The 19738-nt window shown below is 48.2% G+C and overlaps 1 protein-coding gene across 2 annotated transcripts in view; it reads right to left on the minus strand.

Annotated features, from left to right (window-relative positions):
• Positions 1–8532: 8532 nt before the first annotated feature.
• The window catches only part of Lpcat1 (lysophosphatidylcholine acyltransferase 1), a 44382-nt gene continuing 33176 nt past the window's right edge, over positions 8533–19738 (minus strand). For both annotated transcript variants that reach the window (XM_060380360.1, XM_021631439.2), the window contains exons 9-14: positions 18739–18821; positions 14593–14718; positions 14048–14201; positions 13720–13818; positions 11129–11270; positions 8533–10603 (exon numbers count right to left, since the gene is read on the minus strand). In XM_060380360.1, coding sequence (XP_060236343.1) covers positions 10419–10603; positions 11129–11270; positions 13720–13818; positions 14048–14201; positions 14593–14718; positions 18739–18821 — 789 coding nt within the window. In that variant the 3' untranslated portion in view covers positions 8533–10418. The remainder of the gene's footprint in view (positions 10604–11128; positions 11271–13719; positions 13819–14047; positions 14202–14592; positions 14719–18738; positions 18822–19738) is intronic.

Consider the following 19738-nt stretch of genomic DNA (forward strand, 5'->3'; position numbering starts at 1 on the left):
TTTGAAGTTATTTATGTTTTTCATGTGAGATCTTGAGGATGAATAAGAAAGGAAGTTAAGTGTTTGGGGAGGGGACTGGAGAGATGGCTCAACAGTTAAGAGCACTGGCTGCTCTTCCAGAGGCCCCAGGTTCCATTCCCAGCAACCACATGGCAGCTCACAACTGTCTGTAACTCCAAGATCTGACAGCCACATACAGGCAGCCAAAACACCAATGCACATAAAATGAAAATAAATAAATTACATATACAAAGTTTTATAAAAATAGTGATATGTTTGTGTGTCAAGTTGACAAGGGTCAGTTGTACTGGCTGGGTTTGTGTCAGCTTGACACAAGCTACAGTTTTCAGAGAGGAAGGCACCTCAGTTGAAAAAAAATGCCTGCATTAAGGTCCAGCTGTAAGACATTCTCTTAATTAGTGATTGATGTGGAGGGCCTAGCCAATGATGGGTGGCACCATTGTTGGGCGCTTGGTCCTGGGTTCTATAAGAAAGCAGACTGAGCAAACTCATTGGAGCAAGCCAGGAAGCATCAGCCCTCCACAGCCTCTGCATCAGCTCCTGCCTCCAGGTTCCTGTCCAGACTTCCTTCAGTGATGAACAGCCATGTGAAAGTGTAAGCCAAATAAATCCTTTCATTTCTCACTTGTTTTTGGTCATGCTGTTTCACTGTAGCAATAGAAACCCCAACTAAGACAACTACCACCTTTTGAAGTTCAGGGAACCCCACAGAAGAGGTTGCGAAAAAATGTAAGAGCCAAAGAGCATGGAAGAAATCAAGAAAGTAAGGCCATCTAAATCAACACCAGCAAAACTCATATGAACTCACAGAGACTGAAGCAACAGGCACAGGTGTGTACCAGGTCCTCAGTGTATAAAGTATGGCTTCCAGTTTAGTGTTTTAATGAGATTCCTGAGCACATGAATGAATGGGTTTCTGATTCTTGTGCCCTCCCTTGGGCTCTTTTCCTTCTGTTTGTCTCTCCTGACTGAAATTGACATGATAGTTTTATTTTATTATGTTTTACTTTGTTATATATATTTAAAAGTGAATGAATAACTATAAACCTAGCCACTAGGTTAAGAACAGAACTGCCATGTACACCTGCTGGGAGAGGAAAAAGTCAGCGTTCTCCAATGGAGTGACATTGGGAGAGATGGAGCCAGAGCTAGAGCTAGAGACAGAGAGATAATAAACACGTGGTGCCATATATTGTGGTTTGAATAAAAATGGCTTCCATCGGCTCATCGGAAGTGGTGCTACTTGACAATGACTAGGAGGTGTGTTCTTCTTGGAGTAGGAGTGGCCTTATTGAAGGAAGTGTGTCACAGTTGGTTGGTTTTGTGGTTAAATGCTCAAGCCAGGCCCAGTCTCTCTCTGTCTCTGTCTGTCTGCCTGCCTGTCTCTCTCTTTCTCTGGCTGTGGATTAGGATGTAGCTCTCTGCTACAGCTTCAGTGCCATGAGTGCTAACATTCCCTTGCCATGTTTCACTGTGTGATAATGGACTAAACCTCTGAAACTGTGAGCAAGCTACCAATTAAATGTTTTCTTTTATAGGAATGGCATGGGATATCATGCTACTATCCATAGACCCATGGAGGCTAAGTAACAAGGAGGGCTCAAGGAAGGTGCATGGATCTTCCTGGAAAGGGGACATAGAATAGATATTGTGGGTAGACAGGGGATGGCAGAAAATAGGGAAGGGAAACAGGAGGGATCAGGTTGGGGAAGGATGGAGGGAAAGAGTACTGGGAAACTAATGGATTTGAGGGTCAATTCTGGAGCCAAGTGGAAAGATAGTGCAATGGAAACTCTCAGGAGTCTATTAGGGTGACTGTAGCTAAGACCCCTAGTAATGGGGAATATGGAGGCTGAACCAGCCATCACCTAAAATGAGGCGAGGCTTTTAGTTAGAGGGATTGGGACACCAACTCAGCCATAAAACCTTCGACCTGTGATTTGCCCTGCCAGCATGATGTGCTGGGGTAAAGGTGGTTCAGAAATTGTTGGATTGGCCAACCAGTGACTGGTCCACCTTGAGACCCATGCCATGAGAGGAAGCCCACCTCTGCTACTGTCTGGAGCACCAGAACCAGAGGCCGGATGGCCCAGAGACCTAGCATAGCAGCAAACACACATGGCATTATGCTGTACTAGTAGGCAAGAACCTGGAGTAATCACCTTCAGAGAGGCTCCACCCAGCAGCTGCTGGAAACAGATGCAGATACCCACACGCAAACACTAGGTGGAGCTCAGTGAGTCCTGTGGAAGAAGGGAAGGAAGGATTGTAGGAGTCGGAAGAATCATGGACTCCTTAATAAAACCCATAGAATCAACAAACCTGGACTCATAGGGGCTCACTGAGACTGAAGCAACAATCATGGGTCTGACCTAGGCCCTCTGCATATATTTGTGGTTGTATGTCTTAGTAGTTTTGTGGGACTCCTAACAGAGGGAGTGGGGACTGTTTCTGACGCCTTTGTCTACTTTTGGGACATCCTCTTACTAGGATGCCTCATACAGCCTCAATATCAAGGGAGGTGCCTAGTCTTATTGCAATTTGATATGCCATATTTGGTTGATATCTCTGGGGGGCCTGCCCTTTTCTGAAGGGGAACAGAGGAGGGGTGGATAGGGAGAAGAAAGGGGGAGAAGGACTTAGAGGAATGGAGGAAAGGGAATGTAATATATGAGAGAATAAATGAATGAAAATAAAATAAAGTTGCGTTGGCCATGGTGTCTTTTCAAAGCAATAGAACAGTGACTAAGACAGTAGTGGATTGCCAGTGTGAGTGGGTTGAGGTGTGCCTAGGAGATCAGTGAGATGTACCATTGAGTTTGTCCATGAGAGCATTTGTAGAGGAATTACTAAAAGGGCAGAGCCCCCTTGGCTAGAATAGAGGAGGAAAACACGGAGCCCACCCAGCGCAGGCCTTCTCTTCATCCCTGGCTTCCAGAAGGTTAGCAGCTTTCTTCTGACACTCCTTTCTGTCAGGACACCTCGGTGTTGGGTGACTTTTCCCAGAGAGGTTAAAACAAACATTTGTTTTTGTTCACCCCAGATAGGGCACTGACAACAGATCAAAGAGATGATTCCACCCAAGTCCAGCTTGGTGAGCCAATGAATATATACGACTTACTTACAGAGGCATCAGGGAGGGGTGATTTAGAAAAGTGTGAGTCACCACAAGTAGCTGCATTCTCAGAAGATCCCACTCCTCTTGGGTGACAGCATCCTGTGAGCTGCATAGAGAGCACTCCTCTCTCCACACTGACTCAGAATTCCATATAGCTGGGGCAGGAGGGCACAGGCAGGGGTGGCTGGAATCCAGGGTATGGGTTTAATGATGCTCTCCTCACCCTCCTTTTCTGATACATTATCAACAAACCCAGTCTTGTTGAGGGTAATCACCTCTGGGTAATCACAGGTGCCCTAATTAAGACAGTAATGACTATGTGGAGCCCGGTTCCACGCATTTGGTAAGACCCACACTTGCAAAAGTTTAGGAAGAAACAGAAGACAAGCAACATTTGCCCCTTGGTGGAGTTTCTGTGCGCTGGTGAGCTGGATTAACCAAGACTCTCATTAAAAAGATCCCACTCTGTACCAGGTAGAACTACAGAAGGAAGTGGGCCCCTGGGAGTGTCTGGATTTTTTTTTTTTGAAACAACATGGAGCATGAATGGAAATGCCTTCCATCCATTTAGCATGACTTCATTGAGTGTTCAATTTTGAACTGACCAGAACAAGATGGCTTCTGGAGGTGCATCTCACTGGTTTTCATGTGACTCTCTTACAGTCCCAGTTCCAGTTGTTGGGAATGTGGTCCTCCCTCTACCGGATCGCTGCTGCACTTTCCTTGAAGTCAGTTCAGTACACAGCTGTGGCCTGCAATTGGGCTGAAGACTCAACCTTCCAATATGACAATGCTAAACTGTACCCACACACGCTCCCGTCTGCTCCTTCCTACCTCGTGTCTTCATATGTGCATTGTGCTTTTTGTGAGTATGCTGCTTGGGTCTGGCTTTCCTATCCAGTTGGACACCTTCTGCTCTTTAATTGGGGCATGTGTATCATGGACACCAATATAAAGTCTGGTTGGCTGGACTTGTGTCTACCAGCTGGCTCTTGGTTTTATGTTTTCTCCTCTCCTGTGTTTTCTCATCCCTTTTCAGCTTGTGTCTCATTGTGTTGCCATTATGTCAGCTGCTTCATTGCATGCACTATGCACCATCTCACTGTATCTGCTCTTGCTTAAGCTTTAGCTTAACCTGTAGCATGGACACTTGACCAGAGTGCACTCTTTAGTTTTTGTGCTGGTAGAACCAAATATTTTGCTGTACATGTTAGGAATGGCAGAATGAATTGCCCACTTGTTAACAGATGACCGTCCTTTAAAAGAGATCTAAATAGTGAAGGAAGGTTTTCTATTATCTTCATAACTACTTTTTCTTTTTTCCCTGTTTTGAACCCAGATATCCAAATGCTCTCATCTATCTTGCTCACAAAAGACTTGCTTTTGTGTTGAGAGGCTGCTGCTGAGTTGTTTGCTTAGCCTCCTGTTGTCTGGAAGTATGATTTTTCTGTTTTATAAGTTCTTTTTGCTGGGCAGATCCTGACTGGTTAGCAATTTCTTTCCTGTCGCTGCTTTGCAGATGGTCACTTGTTGTCTAGCTCTTGTCTGCACCTCAGAAAGGTGTCTTCTTCTGATTGGATTTTCTGTGTTGTCTATATGGTGTTGACACTGAGCATTGCTGAGGCCTGGGGGGGAAGCTTCCTTCATAGTCCTCATTTTCTTTTCCTATGACAGCTTCGAGTTTCCATCAAATTGGGAAGATGACTTCCTGGACAAATTTTTGCTTGGGGCTTTTCTGGGAGCCTGCTGGTACATAAATTTACTGGCGTGAGTCTCATGGATAGGATAATCCTACTTTATTTCTTTGTTTTGTTTGTTTGTTTTTGGTCTTTTTTTTTCTTTATTTCATTTCTAATTTGCCTCTTTTTTCAAGATATTATTCTGCCCTGTCGATCACTGAGGTGTTGGCTGACACTGGGAAGGCAGCTGTCAGTCACTAGCCAGTGGGCACTCATCAGTCACTGGAGCAAGCTTTGTTCCTTGGGGGCATACACATTTCTACAGTGTGTGTGTATATGTGTGTGCGTGCACCTGTTCCTGGCACACAAGTGAAGATCAGAGGACAACTTGTGGGAGTTGTCCTCTCCTACCACGTGGGCCCCGGGGTCAAGCTCAGGTCATCAGGCTTGCTTGGTATTTGTTCGATTTGGTGCTCACTGAGCTGCTTCTTTTATGTCTGCATTTATAGATTTGGGAAAATTATAGCTATTATTTTGTCAAATATTTTTCTTCTCTGTTCCCAAAAAGGTATCTGACCATGGTTCTTGGGCTACTCATTTCCATCTCTGTATTTCCTGCCCATGCTTGCTGGTGCTAAACATTGCTAACCTCCAGGTTCCTTTTTCCTTCAGTGCATCCACTTAGGACCTCTCAGGTGTGACAGGTGTGAGCTTGTCTCTTCCCACCAGCTCAGTGCTTACTTTATAGGATCCTTGCCAAGCGGATAGAAAGGAGAGATGGAGGCAAAACGTGGATCAGTGGTAAGTCTGGCCAGAAACTATCTAGCCCATTCCTTGTCCTTCAATTTCCAGACCTGAGCTGGCACCACTCTTAGAAGGACCTTGCAGCTCCCCCAGGTAGGTTAATCTTTCTGGACTTTTCCATAATGACTGCAAAGCTTTCTTGATTGAGACACACCCAGGATACAGATCTTGGTTCTTGGTTTTTCTGCCAACATGGCCTTATACCTGATTGTCTATCTCCTACCTAAGTTCTGTAGCCAGAACTTAGTAAGTACACAGCCAAAGCAACCTGGAAGGACACAGGGCTGGGCTCTGACACTGGAGGTGGACCTGAAATATTGGGCTGCTTTCCCACAAACAGAATGGTGCCTTACCTGGGGACTAGTGCGTGTTGCTAACTATGGCCAGAAAAGCATCTGTAACTGAGGAGTGAGCAGTAGTTCAGTTTTGTCTGGGGATGAGTGGCTGTGCTAAACACTCCCTTCACCTTCTCCAGGTCCTTCTTCACTCACTGTGCTCCTGCCTATGGCCAGCTGACCATTCTGCCCAGTCAGGCAGGTGGGTGACTGACAGCCTGGGACACAGTGATAATAACAGTGGGCAGGGGTAGATGGGAGAATTTTGAGGAAAGAAAGGGAAAGGAGATAATGAAATCACAACTCAAACCAAGTAAACGGTGGGAAGAGCTGTCCTAAGTGAGAAACAGATCCACTTAGCTGACCTGACTCTGTTACTGTGTAACTTGGCCTGGGCAGATTCACAGGCCCTTCTGGAGATTGTTCCTCTCCTTCCATGCTAGAATACTTTGCCCCAGTACCCAAGACCAGAAGTTTCTACCTGGGACCATGAGACACATGCTGCACCAAGCTCAGCAGCTGCCAGCCCCGGGGTTGCCTTTTTCCTGAGTCAAGGCCCAAGAGAAATGTCCTAATGATGTACAGGAGGGACCAGTTCTGAGACTGGATAGGATGAGCAGAGAGAGGTGATGCCACTGCCTTTGGAGGTCGGTGGCTCTCCATGCGCTTCCTGGCATTGCCATGATAAATGAGAGTGCTGTTGTACGTAGGGGGAGGGAAGGATCAGTATGTACTGGAAGGATCTGTAAACACATATTGCCACCCTGTCGTGGGACACAGGGCAGACTGTATACTTGACTGGGCATGTACATACCTGTGTGCATGCTGGTATGTGTGCATGCTTGTGTGTGGCCTTGCACATCAGCTGGTTAAATGGTGATTCATTCCTCCTACTTCTTGGGAACCCCTATCATTCTATATAGAGAACATCGGGAGTGGTGAGCAGTGACCTTTGAAACTGTTTCTCTGTAAGAAAATGTTTAGATGGGTTTGTAACAAAACTCATCTTAAGGTGGAGTCAAGGTTGGTGGAATCCATCTTCCTGGGAGAAGGTACAACTTGTGGTTATGACTCTAGCATCATGCAAGAGGATGCACAGGAATGTAACCTACCCTGTGTATATGTGAGGGGGTGGGGGCTCCAAGCTGCAGGTGCTGGCCCTCCCTACCCTGGTTTCCTCTGAATCTCCAGGACAGGCAGCTTCCCGAAAGACTGGAGTGGCTTCACTTCTTTCTCATGTGCTGCAGGCTGTTCCAGCCCCATTGTGGCAGGGAAGCTGGGTGATCAGAGCAGCAGACACATCTTGTCCGCCAAGCATGGTGTCCCCCTGGCTGCGGCCACAAGTGTGGCCAGCTCTGCATGGAAGGAATGCAGCTCACGTCTTGGTTCGAACCTTTAGAAAACTATAAGCAAGCCAGGCATGGCGTCGTACACCTTTAATCCCTGCACTTGGAGACAGAGGCAGGCGGCTCTCTGAATTTAAGATTAGCTTAGTCTATATGGTGAGTTCCAGGCTACTCAGAGCTCATGAGATCCTGTCTCCAAAACTAAGTAAAATAAGTTTGTAAGAAAATCTTAAGCAAACTTAAGTTTCTGAGTTGATGGCAACTTAAAAAAAAAGGACAAGTTCATCAAAAAGCACAAATGATGCCAAGATGGTTCAGCAGTAAAGACACTTGCTGTTTTTCTGGAAGACCTGAGTTTGATTACCAGCCCCTGCATGGGCAGCTCACAACTACCTGTACACTTTAGCTGTAGGTATCTGACACCTTTGACCTAACTGCCAGGGCATCTGCATCCATGTGCACACACATAAGTAAAACCAGTAAAACGAAATCTTAGAACACATGCTGTAAATAAAACCTTCTATCGGGTTAGGACGAATTTTCTTACTACATGAGGCCAGACCATGTATATTGGAGTCCCACTGTTTCAGTAAACATCAGTGTCATTTATTCCTTGAAGCTAACTGCTACATCATTTTAATTTTCGTATACATTTTGTGTGTGCTTACGTATCTAGATACCACCCAAGTTCTTGTTCCTCAGGGGCGCCCACTAGCCTGCTTTCTCACACAGCCTCTCACTGACCCTGACTTCACTAACTAGCCTCAGCTGGCTGGCCAGCGAGCCTCAGGGACCTTGCCACTTGCCCAGCACTAGAGTTATAAGCTCATTTACTGCACGTGGCTTTTCATCTTTTGTGGGTTCTGGGGACTCCGGTCCTCAGGCTTCTATGGCAAGCATTTACCCAGCACACCCTTTAGAGGGTGTAATTCTTCGGCTGTTTTTTACTTCTCCATCTTTTATACTGGTTTCATGAGGTGGCTCTGCTAACAAATGTGCTTGAAATTAGACATGTATCACACAGAAAAACTCTAGGACCATATGTGTGTCATGTGGGTGACAGTGCAGCTTCAAGCTCCGACATGTCCAGGAGAGCTTCTCTACATAGCTGTGGTGCTTTCTAAGCCTAAAAGATGAACGCATCTCGACAGCCTTTCCTACCAAGCTAAGAAACATCTGTTGTGTTTCTGCTAAGCGGGGCACTTAACAAAACACACTCAAGCCTGTCAAATGTTTGCGTTGTGCTGTGTTTATTCCACTGGAAACCTGGAGACCGCACCCCAAAGGAGACTGCAGGCAGGGTGGGCCCTGCCCCTGCTCCTGCCTGCTATGTACATTCACAGTTCTGATGCGCGGGCTGAGGTTACTAGCAAGAGAATCAGGAGAATGAACATCCGTCCCAGGTCTGCTCAGGATTCCCTCCACATGCCCAGGGGCATTCCACAGGAATCCGTCACCTGCAGATTGGCAGGGCAGAACCCAGCCTCGGGACATCTTAGTCCAGGAGTCTCCTTCATTGGCCTTTTGGTGGCTTTTCTCATCTAAAACGTTGTACTCTACAGTTATAAAAACCAACCCGTTAGCTACAAAGTCTGTATTCACATTTCATTCATACCTAAGAAGCTAAGAGCCCAGAAACCAGTCTCCCTGCCCTTCCTGCGGCAGTGTGGTGCTATGTGACTGAGGTTGAGAGGTTCTGTCTATGGATTTCTCCTGGGAAAAAGCACACAGTAACTCTCTGAGAAAGTTAGAAAACACCTGTTCCTGCACTTACTGGCCTGGTGGTCATTTTCTGTAAAATCTAATTTAGGAGTAAGAAACAAAATTGCAAAGCAACCCTTACTGAGGAAACAAAGTAAATCTCCACCCCCTGCGCTTGAAAGATGAGTTTATCATTAAAAAAAGAAAGAAAAGATGAAACCAGGTAATGCCAAAGGCAACATGGACCCTGTTCCTTCCTGACTTCATGTGGGGTGGGGCACAGTTGTGTGGCCTGTCCCCTGCAGCCTGTTACCTTCACAGAGAAAGGCCACCTGTGCTCAGAGGGTGGCTGCTGTTCCCAAGTCACCATGGTAACTGGTGCAAAGAGGGGGTGGTGGGCTTTGGGCAGTACCCCTGGACCATCTGTGTGTCTGCTCAAAGAATTAGACTGGCAGGATAAGAACGAGGCAATGCCTTCCGGTCTCTTCCCCCCCGCCTGGTTCTTTACCCACATTCAGTGCTTTCACTAGTTACATGAAGTAGATTTTGTTATACTGAAACTGAAACACCAAACTGGCAACGTTCATCAAAACAAAACAAACAAACCAAAAAAAAAAAAAAAACAAAAAAACAAAAAACAAAAAAACCAATGGGGGGATTCAGGAAGGCTTAAAGAACACAGGAAAAAAATAATTCTGGGCCAGTCTTCGTGGTTAAACATCCCATGACCTAAGTGGGAAGAGGACAGAGAGGCCCTTTTTACTGTGGCCACCAGAGACAGTCTTAGAGACTACCAAAAACAAGCCTGGAAATAAATATCCTCATGTTAACACAAAAAATGAAGTAGAAAACCAAATTTTTCTTTTTTTCTTTTTTAAAAAATGTTGAATGTTTTCCAAAGTACCTAAGGTTTATAAAATAGTCACGAGCTCCTGCACAGACACGGAAACACTTAGAATCGGATGGTGCCCCAGCACACTGAGTGAGAGGTGTCGGGGCGAGGTGAATATTCCAGGATAGATGTGTGCAGTGTTGTGCAGAGGCCCCTCACTGAGCACAGACAGACAAAGAAGGGAAAGCCTGGCACAAGCTCAGGACCAGTGCGTCCCAGGTGAGCCACAGCCAGACCTGTGCCCACCCCGCCTGTGGAGTCCTGCCCCACAGGGCGGCCTGAGCCCCCACCTGCCTGCCTGCTGCAACGGGCATATGGGCACACACGCAGCTTCCCTGCAGATGCCCGGCTGGGCCCTAAACAGACCTGACAGAAAACAAAAGACAGGGAAAATCCTCTGCACCTCACGTCTGTAGACATGAGAAGACAGAAACGCAGACGGCGCAACACACAAGCAGGCCCCAGGCTACTGCAGGCAGGCGGTGACGCAGGGGGCGCCTCGTCCCTCCAGAATCTTCCATTCTAGTCCACTTTCTTACAAAAATTCCTTCTCCCAAAGTCTGAGTTTTCAGGGCTGAAGTCAATGCAGAAGCCATTGGGAGTTGGTGCTGGGGGTGTCTGTGCACAGCTGTCAAAATGTGTCTGATCGGGGTACAAATAGTCCTCTGCGAAGTCAGGGCACACCTCTGCAAACCCACGGAAGTCATCTGAGAAGACAAGGAAGCTGATTATCGGGATTGAGAGAGCCCTATTACCCGTTACTGGTCAGAAGCCCTCTAGAAAGATGTATTTGGCAAGAAAAGTTACCGCCCCAACACTGGTCCAATGACCAGACATTCTTCAGGCCAGGCCTAACGGTGGGGCTGTAGGTGCTGGCGTTGTAACTAAAGCCTGCAGGACAGCAGCTAATGGGGCTGGGGCGGGTGTTCTCCCCCTCCGGGTGCATAGATCAGAAGCCCCTGTAGTTTCTGCCTGCCGTGGGCTCAAAGCTTCCAGTTTGCTTCTAAATCACAGGAAGAAACTGGATCCATGATCACCATATCTTGCTGGGTTTTGGAAGGACCTTCTTCAGGGGGATCTAGTGCTACGTGAGGGGAGGGAGCAGCTTGGTTTGTGGGGGTGGGTGAGGGGCTCCATCATGCTCCCTGAGGCTATGCTTCCTTTCATACCTGGGCTGGAGTGCCCCTACATCCTACCCCTGCTTGGAGGTGACACCATTCTGCTCCACTTACCAAATGTGACTCTCCCCTTCTCCTCCTGGTCGATAGCCTGGAACAAGTCAGTCACTCTTAGTTCTGATACACCCAGTGCGGTCTTGAGGATGCAGGACAGGGCGGCCTCATCGATGCTGCCATCTGCAGGTGATCCATACATCTGCAAGGGACAGTGAAGAGTTACCCTGGGGGAACCACCTTCTGGTGTTGGCCAGGCCTGGTACATTTTCCCAGTGGTCCTGGCCCCACCTTGTCAAAGCAGCTGGCACCCTTGAGCAGGTGATGCCTACAAGTAGATGGTAAGGCCCTGGCAGAGATGTGCCTGTCTCCACTGGCCTGTCCAAGTCCCTTATGGGCACTGCACAAACACATCTTGGTTGAGACTTGGAGGCTGTGATAACTGTGGGAGCAAAGCAACAAGCAGAGTGAGATAGAGCCGAGACTTAGCTTAAGCAGGAGTGCCAGAAGGGCTCAGGACGCCAGAGCGAAGTGGCCAGGCTCTCAGAGCAAGAACCAGAAAAGCAGAACAGTGTGCCGTCTGTGCCACCTAGTGGTCAAGAGATAAACTGCAGCATCTTCCGGTGACCAGGTGACAGTGTGAGAAAGTGAACAGTAGGGGCTACAGAAGACATGAATGTGGGCCTGTGAGTTTTCCTTTCCAATTTCCTATGCTGCGGGAGACATGAACACCTGTGCGTTTCTCTTCCCATTTTCCCATGCACTAGGTGTTTCCGAAACCCCCACCTGGAAGTTTCCTGCAGGGGTGATACTAACATGGAAAACAGGAAGAGACCCCAAAGGGGCAGGACCATGTTTCTGATTTTACCTCCAGGAATACACATGTCGCTCAGGTCCTACTCACAGACACCAAGCTGTTTTACATGTTGACGTTTGGCCCTAAGTGTGGTGTGAAGAAAGGCATCCATGCCCCGTCACAGACTGCTGCAGTGCTGCACATGGAACCTAATGAAGTCATTTATCTGCCAAGCTGGGCTTGCTGGAATCTTTCACTGGTCTATCTCTTAGACTGGGTGAAGAGACATGTCTTCCCAGAAAGTCATGGAACACCCATCCTTATAGAACATTCCACCAAAACCCTGTCACCGTCACTCTGGTTTGATGTTCCCAGGGCCATGTCTTGGGGACAGCAAGTAAGGACAGGGCCTTGCTGTTAACAGTGGCCTGGAAAGGTACAGGTGCAGGTGGAGCCTGCAGAAGTCTAAGAGGTGACAGCTGGCCCAAGGAATGAGGTGCAATGGGACCTGGCCATCTGTAGGAACAGTGAACACATGCCTACCGTCCTATCACAGTGGCAATATGGCCCCAGCATGACTACCAGGGTGCTCAGCTGCCTGCCACGCTTACTCTTCTAGCAGCTGTGAGAGGCTTGCACTCCACGTTCTGCTGCTTGTGTTGCCAAGGCTGCTGAGTGCTGCTCAACACCAAACTTATGACAGATTCTACCTGATGACTTTAGAGTCCACCAGAACAGCACACAGTGCAGACACAGGAGGCTCAGGCTTCCCCAACCAGCCAGCAAGTGTTAACTCTCTTGGAGTGACCCACATAAGCTACCTCGACAACTGAGGACACTTCCTAGCACTGCTGTGGAATGGTACACCAGACAAGAAGGAAAGGGAGCTTTTGGAGGTCGTGAGAGACGAGGGCTTCCTGATACCTCTCAGCATTTCTGTGAGGGTTTTCTCTCGAATCATCTTGACTAAGAAGGAAACACCCAGTCTGGATGGGGGTGGCACCATCCCATGAGCTGTGGTTTCAAACAGAGTGAAAGGAGAGAAAGCAGAATGCGGTTGCCTGGGCACCAGCGTTCCTCTAGCTGTTTTCTGGCTGTGGCTACAACTGCCTTGCACCCCTGTTGCCACGCTTCCTCTGCCATGCTGGACAGTCGTCCCTTAAGCTATAAACCAAAACAAATCCTTCCTCCCCTACGTGGCTTAAGGCTTGTTCATGTGTCTGTGTGTACGTATGGGCACCATGAACAAGCAGGTACCCACAGAGGCTGAAGACAGACTCATGGTGTGGCTGTGAGCCATCTGACATGGGTGCTGGGAACTGAACTCAGGTCCTGTGCAAGAGCAGCAAGAGCTCTTAACTGCTAAGCTGTCCCTCCAGCCCCTCAAGTGGCTTCTTGTTAGGTATTTGGTTACAGCCATGACCAGGGTAATGAATACAGAACAATGCCAGCAGTTCTTAGGCCTTTGGAACTTCTAAGTGGGAGATTTTCAAGTTTGGAGATGCAGGCTAGGGGACACGTCTGGGCATGCCTGTAACAGTGCTTCCAGAGAGGTTTGATGAAGGGAGACACCTTGAGCGGAATGGTGCCACCCCACAGGCCGGGCTTCCAGCACTGAGTATACAGGGAGAAAGTGAGAAGCCCGATGAACTTCAGCATTCCTATCTTGGTTTCTAATCCCTAGTGCAGCATAACCAGCCACTTCACAGCCTCGCCTTCCCCACTATGTCTGTATCTCTTCAAACCATGTCCCTCAAATAAACCTTCCCTCCTTCAGGATGGTTCTGCCAGGTGTTTGTGTCTGCGGTAGGAAGAGTAATAACTGACATAAAGCCCAGTCCAAGAATCCACTTGCCTTGAATGCCAGCTGCATGGTGGCCAGGGTCTGGGATGGCCTGCACACCACGGACAAGGCGACCACATATTCACGAAGATCTATCTCACCACCACCGCTCTGCAAGAGACACACATCCGGATGGTGGCATGTTTGCCTGCCTGTCACAAGGGACCTTCTAGCTAGCTCGCTCATCCCAGCTGACTTGGTAATATCTACATACGTGAAAACTGTGATTCCCGGGCATGCTTCTCGAACGTGAAGCTTTGCCAGAAAGTGAACAGGTTTGCCAGAATCTCCGAGAGCCCCCTCCCCCCACCCGAGAATGACTTCTCCCCAGCGGACCCACCTCGTCAAACAGCGAGAACATGTCTTCCAGTGCGTCTGAGACAGGGACTTCCAAGTAGGCTGCAAACTCTGGAAGCCCGATCTTCTCTCCCTTCTTTACCCTTGCGCTCTCTGAGTATCTGTCTAGATCTTTTTCAAGGTTTTCTGGCTTTAGTCTAAATAAAGAATGAGATTTACTGATAAAATCATAGCACAGAAACTAAAGCAAGGGACTTACTGCAAAGTCTGAAGACCCATCAAAATATTTAAAACATTTCTTAACAAGCAGCAGGTTAGTTTCTGAGCATGGCACATCCTCAGTTCACAGAAGGCCAGGATTTTGTCTCCATGTCTGTTTGTCCCCTGGGTATATTCCCAGGATGGTGTACAGGGGCAGCACCCATACACACAGCTGGTGTCCAGCAAGAAGGTTTTTAAGGTTCTTCTTGTGGACTGCTGATGACATCTGAAACCCAACGTAAGCGGAAAAAGGATTTCCTGACCAGTCCCCTGCAGCGTCAGCACCACTGGGTTCTAATGAATGCAGGAGAGCCACAGGCAACTCACCCAAGTCCCCTCACAAGTCTGGCAAACTCTAGTAGGCAGGTGTCAGCAGGCAAGCGAAGCTGTCCTTCTGCCAGAGCCAGCTGGCAGTCCTCAAATGTGTAGTCAGTTACTGAGACACCCAGGGCCCTGCAAGAGAGGGATCCTTTCACCAACCCTGACAGGCCACTGCTCCTTATCCTGCAGTGACAGAGCTGCAAGGGAATGAGTGTCCAAGGGCAGCCAGGGTAGCCAGTTTCTGGCAGCCTGCAGGGGAGCACTCAGTCTAATAGACCAGCTCACGCCAAGAGGAAAGCCCAGAGGTCACCACAGACACTGATTACAGGACACCCTAGTACCCACGCTCTCAGGTACCAGGTCAACATGGGCCTCCCAGGAGGGGAAGGTGCTGAGCATAATCACGAACCCACATCTGAGACCAATGATGGGTGTATCCTCCCTCCTGGGACTAGACAGGAACTGGTTTACCCATGCGCAGGCCAGGCCTTCGCTAAGGTCTCAGTGAGCTAATATTTTAGCCACATAAAACATTATTTTAAGTTATATACCGAGACAGGAAATTCCTATGAACACAGATGGAAGCCAAAATAAGAGTGGCTGTCACTTTCCAAGAACATGCACATCTGAGAACAGAGTTCTTCTGCGTCACACAGGCAGTGAGCACACAGGCTGGCAATGCTCAGACAACCAATGGGATGCCTGCAAAACCACTGCATAAGTACACACTCCAAGCACTCATGTGAGCAGGAAGGTCCTCTCAACTCTGGTTCGCCATGTGCTGCAAGCCATCAGACCCTCTCTGGATCCCACTAGAGTCAAGGGCTGGCATCCAGCAGAGGCTCAGGGCTGTGGTAACATGGCATGTTTTCCCACAGAATCTCAAGGAACCTGGGGGTTGGGGGGAGCTGGGAGGGGTCCTGCCCAGGACAGGGTCCCAGGGTTACTCCTGAGCTGGACACAGACACGTAGGAAATGCCACCATTCCTTCCGGGAAGATGGTCCCTCCCAGGGTCTGCCAATGAAAACTTGGAGGGAACCACAGAAAAGCCCCAAACAGGAACTGACAGCCCTGCATCTGGAATGCTCCCCAGAGCCAGCCAGGATGAGATGTGTACGTGAACCCTGGAAAAGAGGAAAAGCTGTGGCCAGCAGAAGCCCTGACTGGAGCCCTGGGTGTTGGTGCTGAGTGCCAAGTCCCCAAGAGAAGTAGTGCTGAGCGCTGAGTCCCCAGGGGTGGCTTTGCAGAGTGCTCAGACCCGCAGGAGCTCTATAGTCACAGCTCACAACTGGCACCTGTGCTTGATGGCTATCTCAAACTTCCCTTTCTTGGCACACAGGCTGCCAGACCTGCAGATGCCTGCTCCTGCAGCACGCATGCCCCACTGACAGCATGCATGTCTGTGGCCTGCACAGCTGCAATGCGTGCTTGTGACCAGCACGGCACAGCCTCTCAGATTTAACGGGTCTGGAAGAGCCATACAGAGTCATCCTGGAGGGCCACAGCAGAAGGCCAAGGCCCTGCACCAAGAATTTAACTGCCTGCAAAAGCTGGGTCAGATTTCACGAACAACAACAACAACCCCCTCCCACACACACCCCTATTAAACACATTTATGCAGAAAAACTCATTACCTGCATTATGGAGAAAAATTCACTATGGGCTTTCCACTCTTTTGAGTTATTGGCTAAAACATTATCGGCCACTGCTACTGCCCTTGGTTGCTCCCAGAGGTGGAGAGTAAGTCCCTTTGCACACAGTGGCCCCCAATCTGTATCTGACCTTACAGCCTCCTTCCTGAAGCTAGCTTTCATGTACCAGACTTTCCTGCTAGCTATGTGGTTGATGAACCACAACACGGACTAGCTGTCACTGTGACCCCATGGGTGCAGGAGTGGCATGCATACCTTGGCAGTAACTAAAAGCTCTCTGATTGGATTTAATACCTGCCTAACAAGAGGAAAACCATGTCTGGTACTGGAAACCTAGCCACCTACCAAGGGCTACTGAAGTCATAGATCTTAAGAGTAGAACCTCCAACTGCCACTCTACTAAACCAGCACGATCCCTAAACTACATTCTAAATATTTGTCCTTAAACCCACAGATAAATGTACCCCTCATCAAAGAAACTTCTCTTTGCAACAGAGACCCATTACAGAAAACCACTGATCAAAACAGTTGTGGGACCAGCGGCAACTGAGGCATCTACAACACAATTCCTACACCTAAGGATCAAATATCATGGAAGAGGGGGCAGAAAGGCTGTAAAAGCCAGGGCGGCAGGAAGTTTGCGGAAATCTTGCCAACATGGCTACCTCAATAGGACCTGAAGAAGGAAGGGTGACACTGACAGATATGTTAACACAGATGGAAAAGCTTACAAGGCCTCAACCTCACACAAGGAACAACTGGCAGCCAGAGAACGCTGAGAATGGGAGAAATAGTCTTCCCAGGGATGAGATCACTGACTGGTTATCCAACACAGAACGGTCATAGCTGTAAACGTACATACAAGTAACATTAAAAGGACCAAACAGGTTATATTTATGTATTTACAACACACACACACACACACACACATGCAACAATGAAAGAAAAAAAGGCCATGAATTTGACAGAGACTAGGGCTTGGGAGGGTACGTGAGAAGGTTTGGAGGGAAAAAAAAGAAATGATGTAAGTTATTGTAATCTCAAAAAATATTAATTTATTGAAAAATTCTTTTCATACACTATATTTTGATTGTGTTTTTCCCTTTTCCCAACCCCTCCAAGATCCTTCCTATCTCCCTCTCCACCCTACTTATGTTTTTTTTTTTAGAAGAAGAAAAAAAGAAGCAAAAACAGAAATGGCTTCTGATAGTGAAAGTCTGGTGCTGCCCAGTGATGTCACGTAAGCAAGCAACCAGAAAGCATGTGATCATCTGGGTCAGGAATGTAGACGGCGGACTGTTCCACAGACAAGGCTGGAGCAGGAGGCGGGGATGGGCACGGTACAGATCATACAATACTCAAGACCCAGGTGGATGGGATGTGACTTTAAGAGAATATTGCATTCTCTGCACCAACTCCTTAGAATCTCTTCAAATCTAACTGAAGTAGGTGTTATAATCTGGCAGTAAAGTATGGTGGCAATCACGTGCTGAGTTCTAAAAAGATCCAATCTCTCCCCCAAAGCAGATCAAATCTCAGTAGAAGACCTTGGCCTGGCTTGAGTGTTCTTTTAGTCAGCACATGTTCTCAGTGCAGGGACCTTGGCCTGGCTTGAGTGTTCTTTTAGTCAGCACGTGTTCAGAGTTGTCTGTAGACTGTTGTCCGTGGAACTGCGGGGTGGAGACTGCAGCAACCGAGCTGTAATCTGGGCATCTGCCCTTCTAGAGGGGTGAGGGGGATGTGGGCAAGAGACTGTTCTAAACAGTGATTAGAGAGCTGAGCTGGGCCTAGTCAGGATGCTCCCGGAACTCCCTCTCTGGGTCTGTGCCAGGACTGAGGGTGGGACTCCCCCTGACTCCCTGGTGGAGAGACTAGAGTTTAGTTCCACTTTACACGGCCCGTTCAGGGGAATCAACATGGCTGTCCCCCATGGGGCTGCAGTGGGGTACAATCACCGCCTGGTATGTATAAGAAATACTGGAAGGTCTTTATTTTAGTATACGTATGGGAGATGGGGCTCAGATAAGAAAGTCAGAGAGGGACAGCACGTGGGAAACATGACTGTTGTTCAGACTAGGAGGAACCAGAAAGTGAAAACAACACTTATGCTCTCAACTGTGCACAAGAGTCAGGACACCCTAAGGAGATTAAACATACAAACACTATGATTCCTTCAGTAGGGAGAGTGACACTGTCAGCAGAGAGTTCACAGACAAAGTGAAGCCTCAAAACACCTGTGACCTGGGACTGACATCTGCCCACGTCAGTGCACGCCCCAGAAAACACGCCAGGGCCACTGATTACTGGCAGGTTTATAACTTGCAAAACAAAGCAAAGATTAACCATCTCCTAAATGTTAAACAAGTCAAAACACCATCAGATAAAAGTAGAAGACACAAACCCAAGGCCAAGCACTCTCTCCTGCTAGCATATGCAGAACCTGCCTGCTCACTCTTGTACAAACCCATCCCCCAGCACCACTAGCAGCTGCTCACTCACTTGGCCATGACACGCCGTACATTGCTGGCATACAGGGCGGGATTCCTCTTCTCCTCCTCAGAAGGGCAATACACAGGCAGGAACTGAGGACAGGAAAACTGGGTTACCTCTGTTAGTACAAGAAACTGTTCCCACCAGAGCCACCATAATGGACAACATTAAGACTGGCAGAACCCTTCTTCTGGGACAGTCCACCCATGCCCACATGTTTTCATATTCACACCTACAATGTCAGTTCTGCACACGTACCTATCTAGACCCCCCCCCACACACACGTGCACACACACACACACACACACACACACACACACACACACACACACAGCTGGAAGCTTTATAGCTGAGCACTGCTAACCAGGCTACAATGTCTAGCTCCTGGTCTTTTGCACACCTCCATCCCTCAATGACAGTTTTGTGTTGAGGATTACACAACCGTACTTCTACAGTTTCTACACCTGAAACCCACCTGGCAGCTGACATCTATTACATCGATGTGATAAATCATGCTAGAAACACAGCATTTTAAATGACTTAGTGGCCCATGCAGCTGACTATATCATCCACGAAAGGTATGGCAAGACTATCCCTGATTTCTGTTCTCGGAGCATCTTGAAAGCATATCAATTCTCACAATATACATAAAAGCTTTCGGTTACATTTTAGAGATTTCTAAAATTACAATGGTTTTCCACATTAACCTTGGTACCGCATACCAGCAATGTGAATAAGGTCACGCACAGCATGTTACAGGGCCACTCTTAGTCTCTTATGTTAACATGAGAGACCCGGCCGGAAATAAGTCTGCTCAAAGTCACAGGGGTCCCAGTACGAGACCACGTTCCTTGTCAGACCTGATCCTGTTCTCTCCTAAGAAGAGCCACGAAGCACCCAGAGCAGCAGGACCGACACTGTCTGGGCCGTGCTCTTTGCAGAAGCCACGCTAGCTCGTCTGCTCATTCTGCATGGCTCTGCGGCACTTACAGGAAGTGAGCAGACTATT

Source organism: Meriones unguiculatus, chromosome 3, assembly GCF_030254825.1.
Source record: "Meriones unguiculatus strain TT.TT164.6M chromosome 3, Bangor_MerUng_6.1, whole genome shotgun sequence".
NCBI lineage: Eukaryota > Metazoa > Chordata > Mammalia > Rodentia > Muridae > Meriones > Meriones unguiculatus.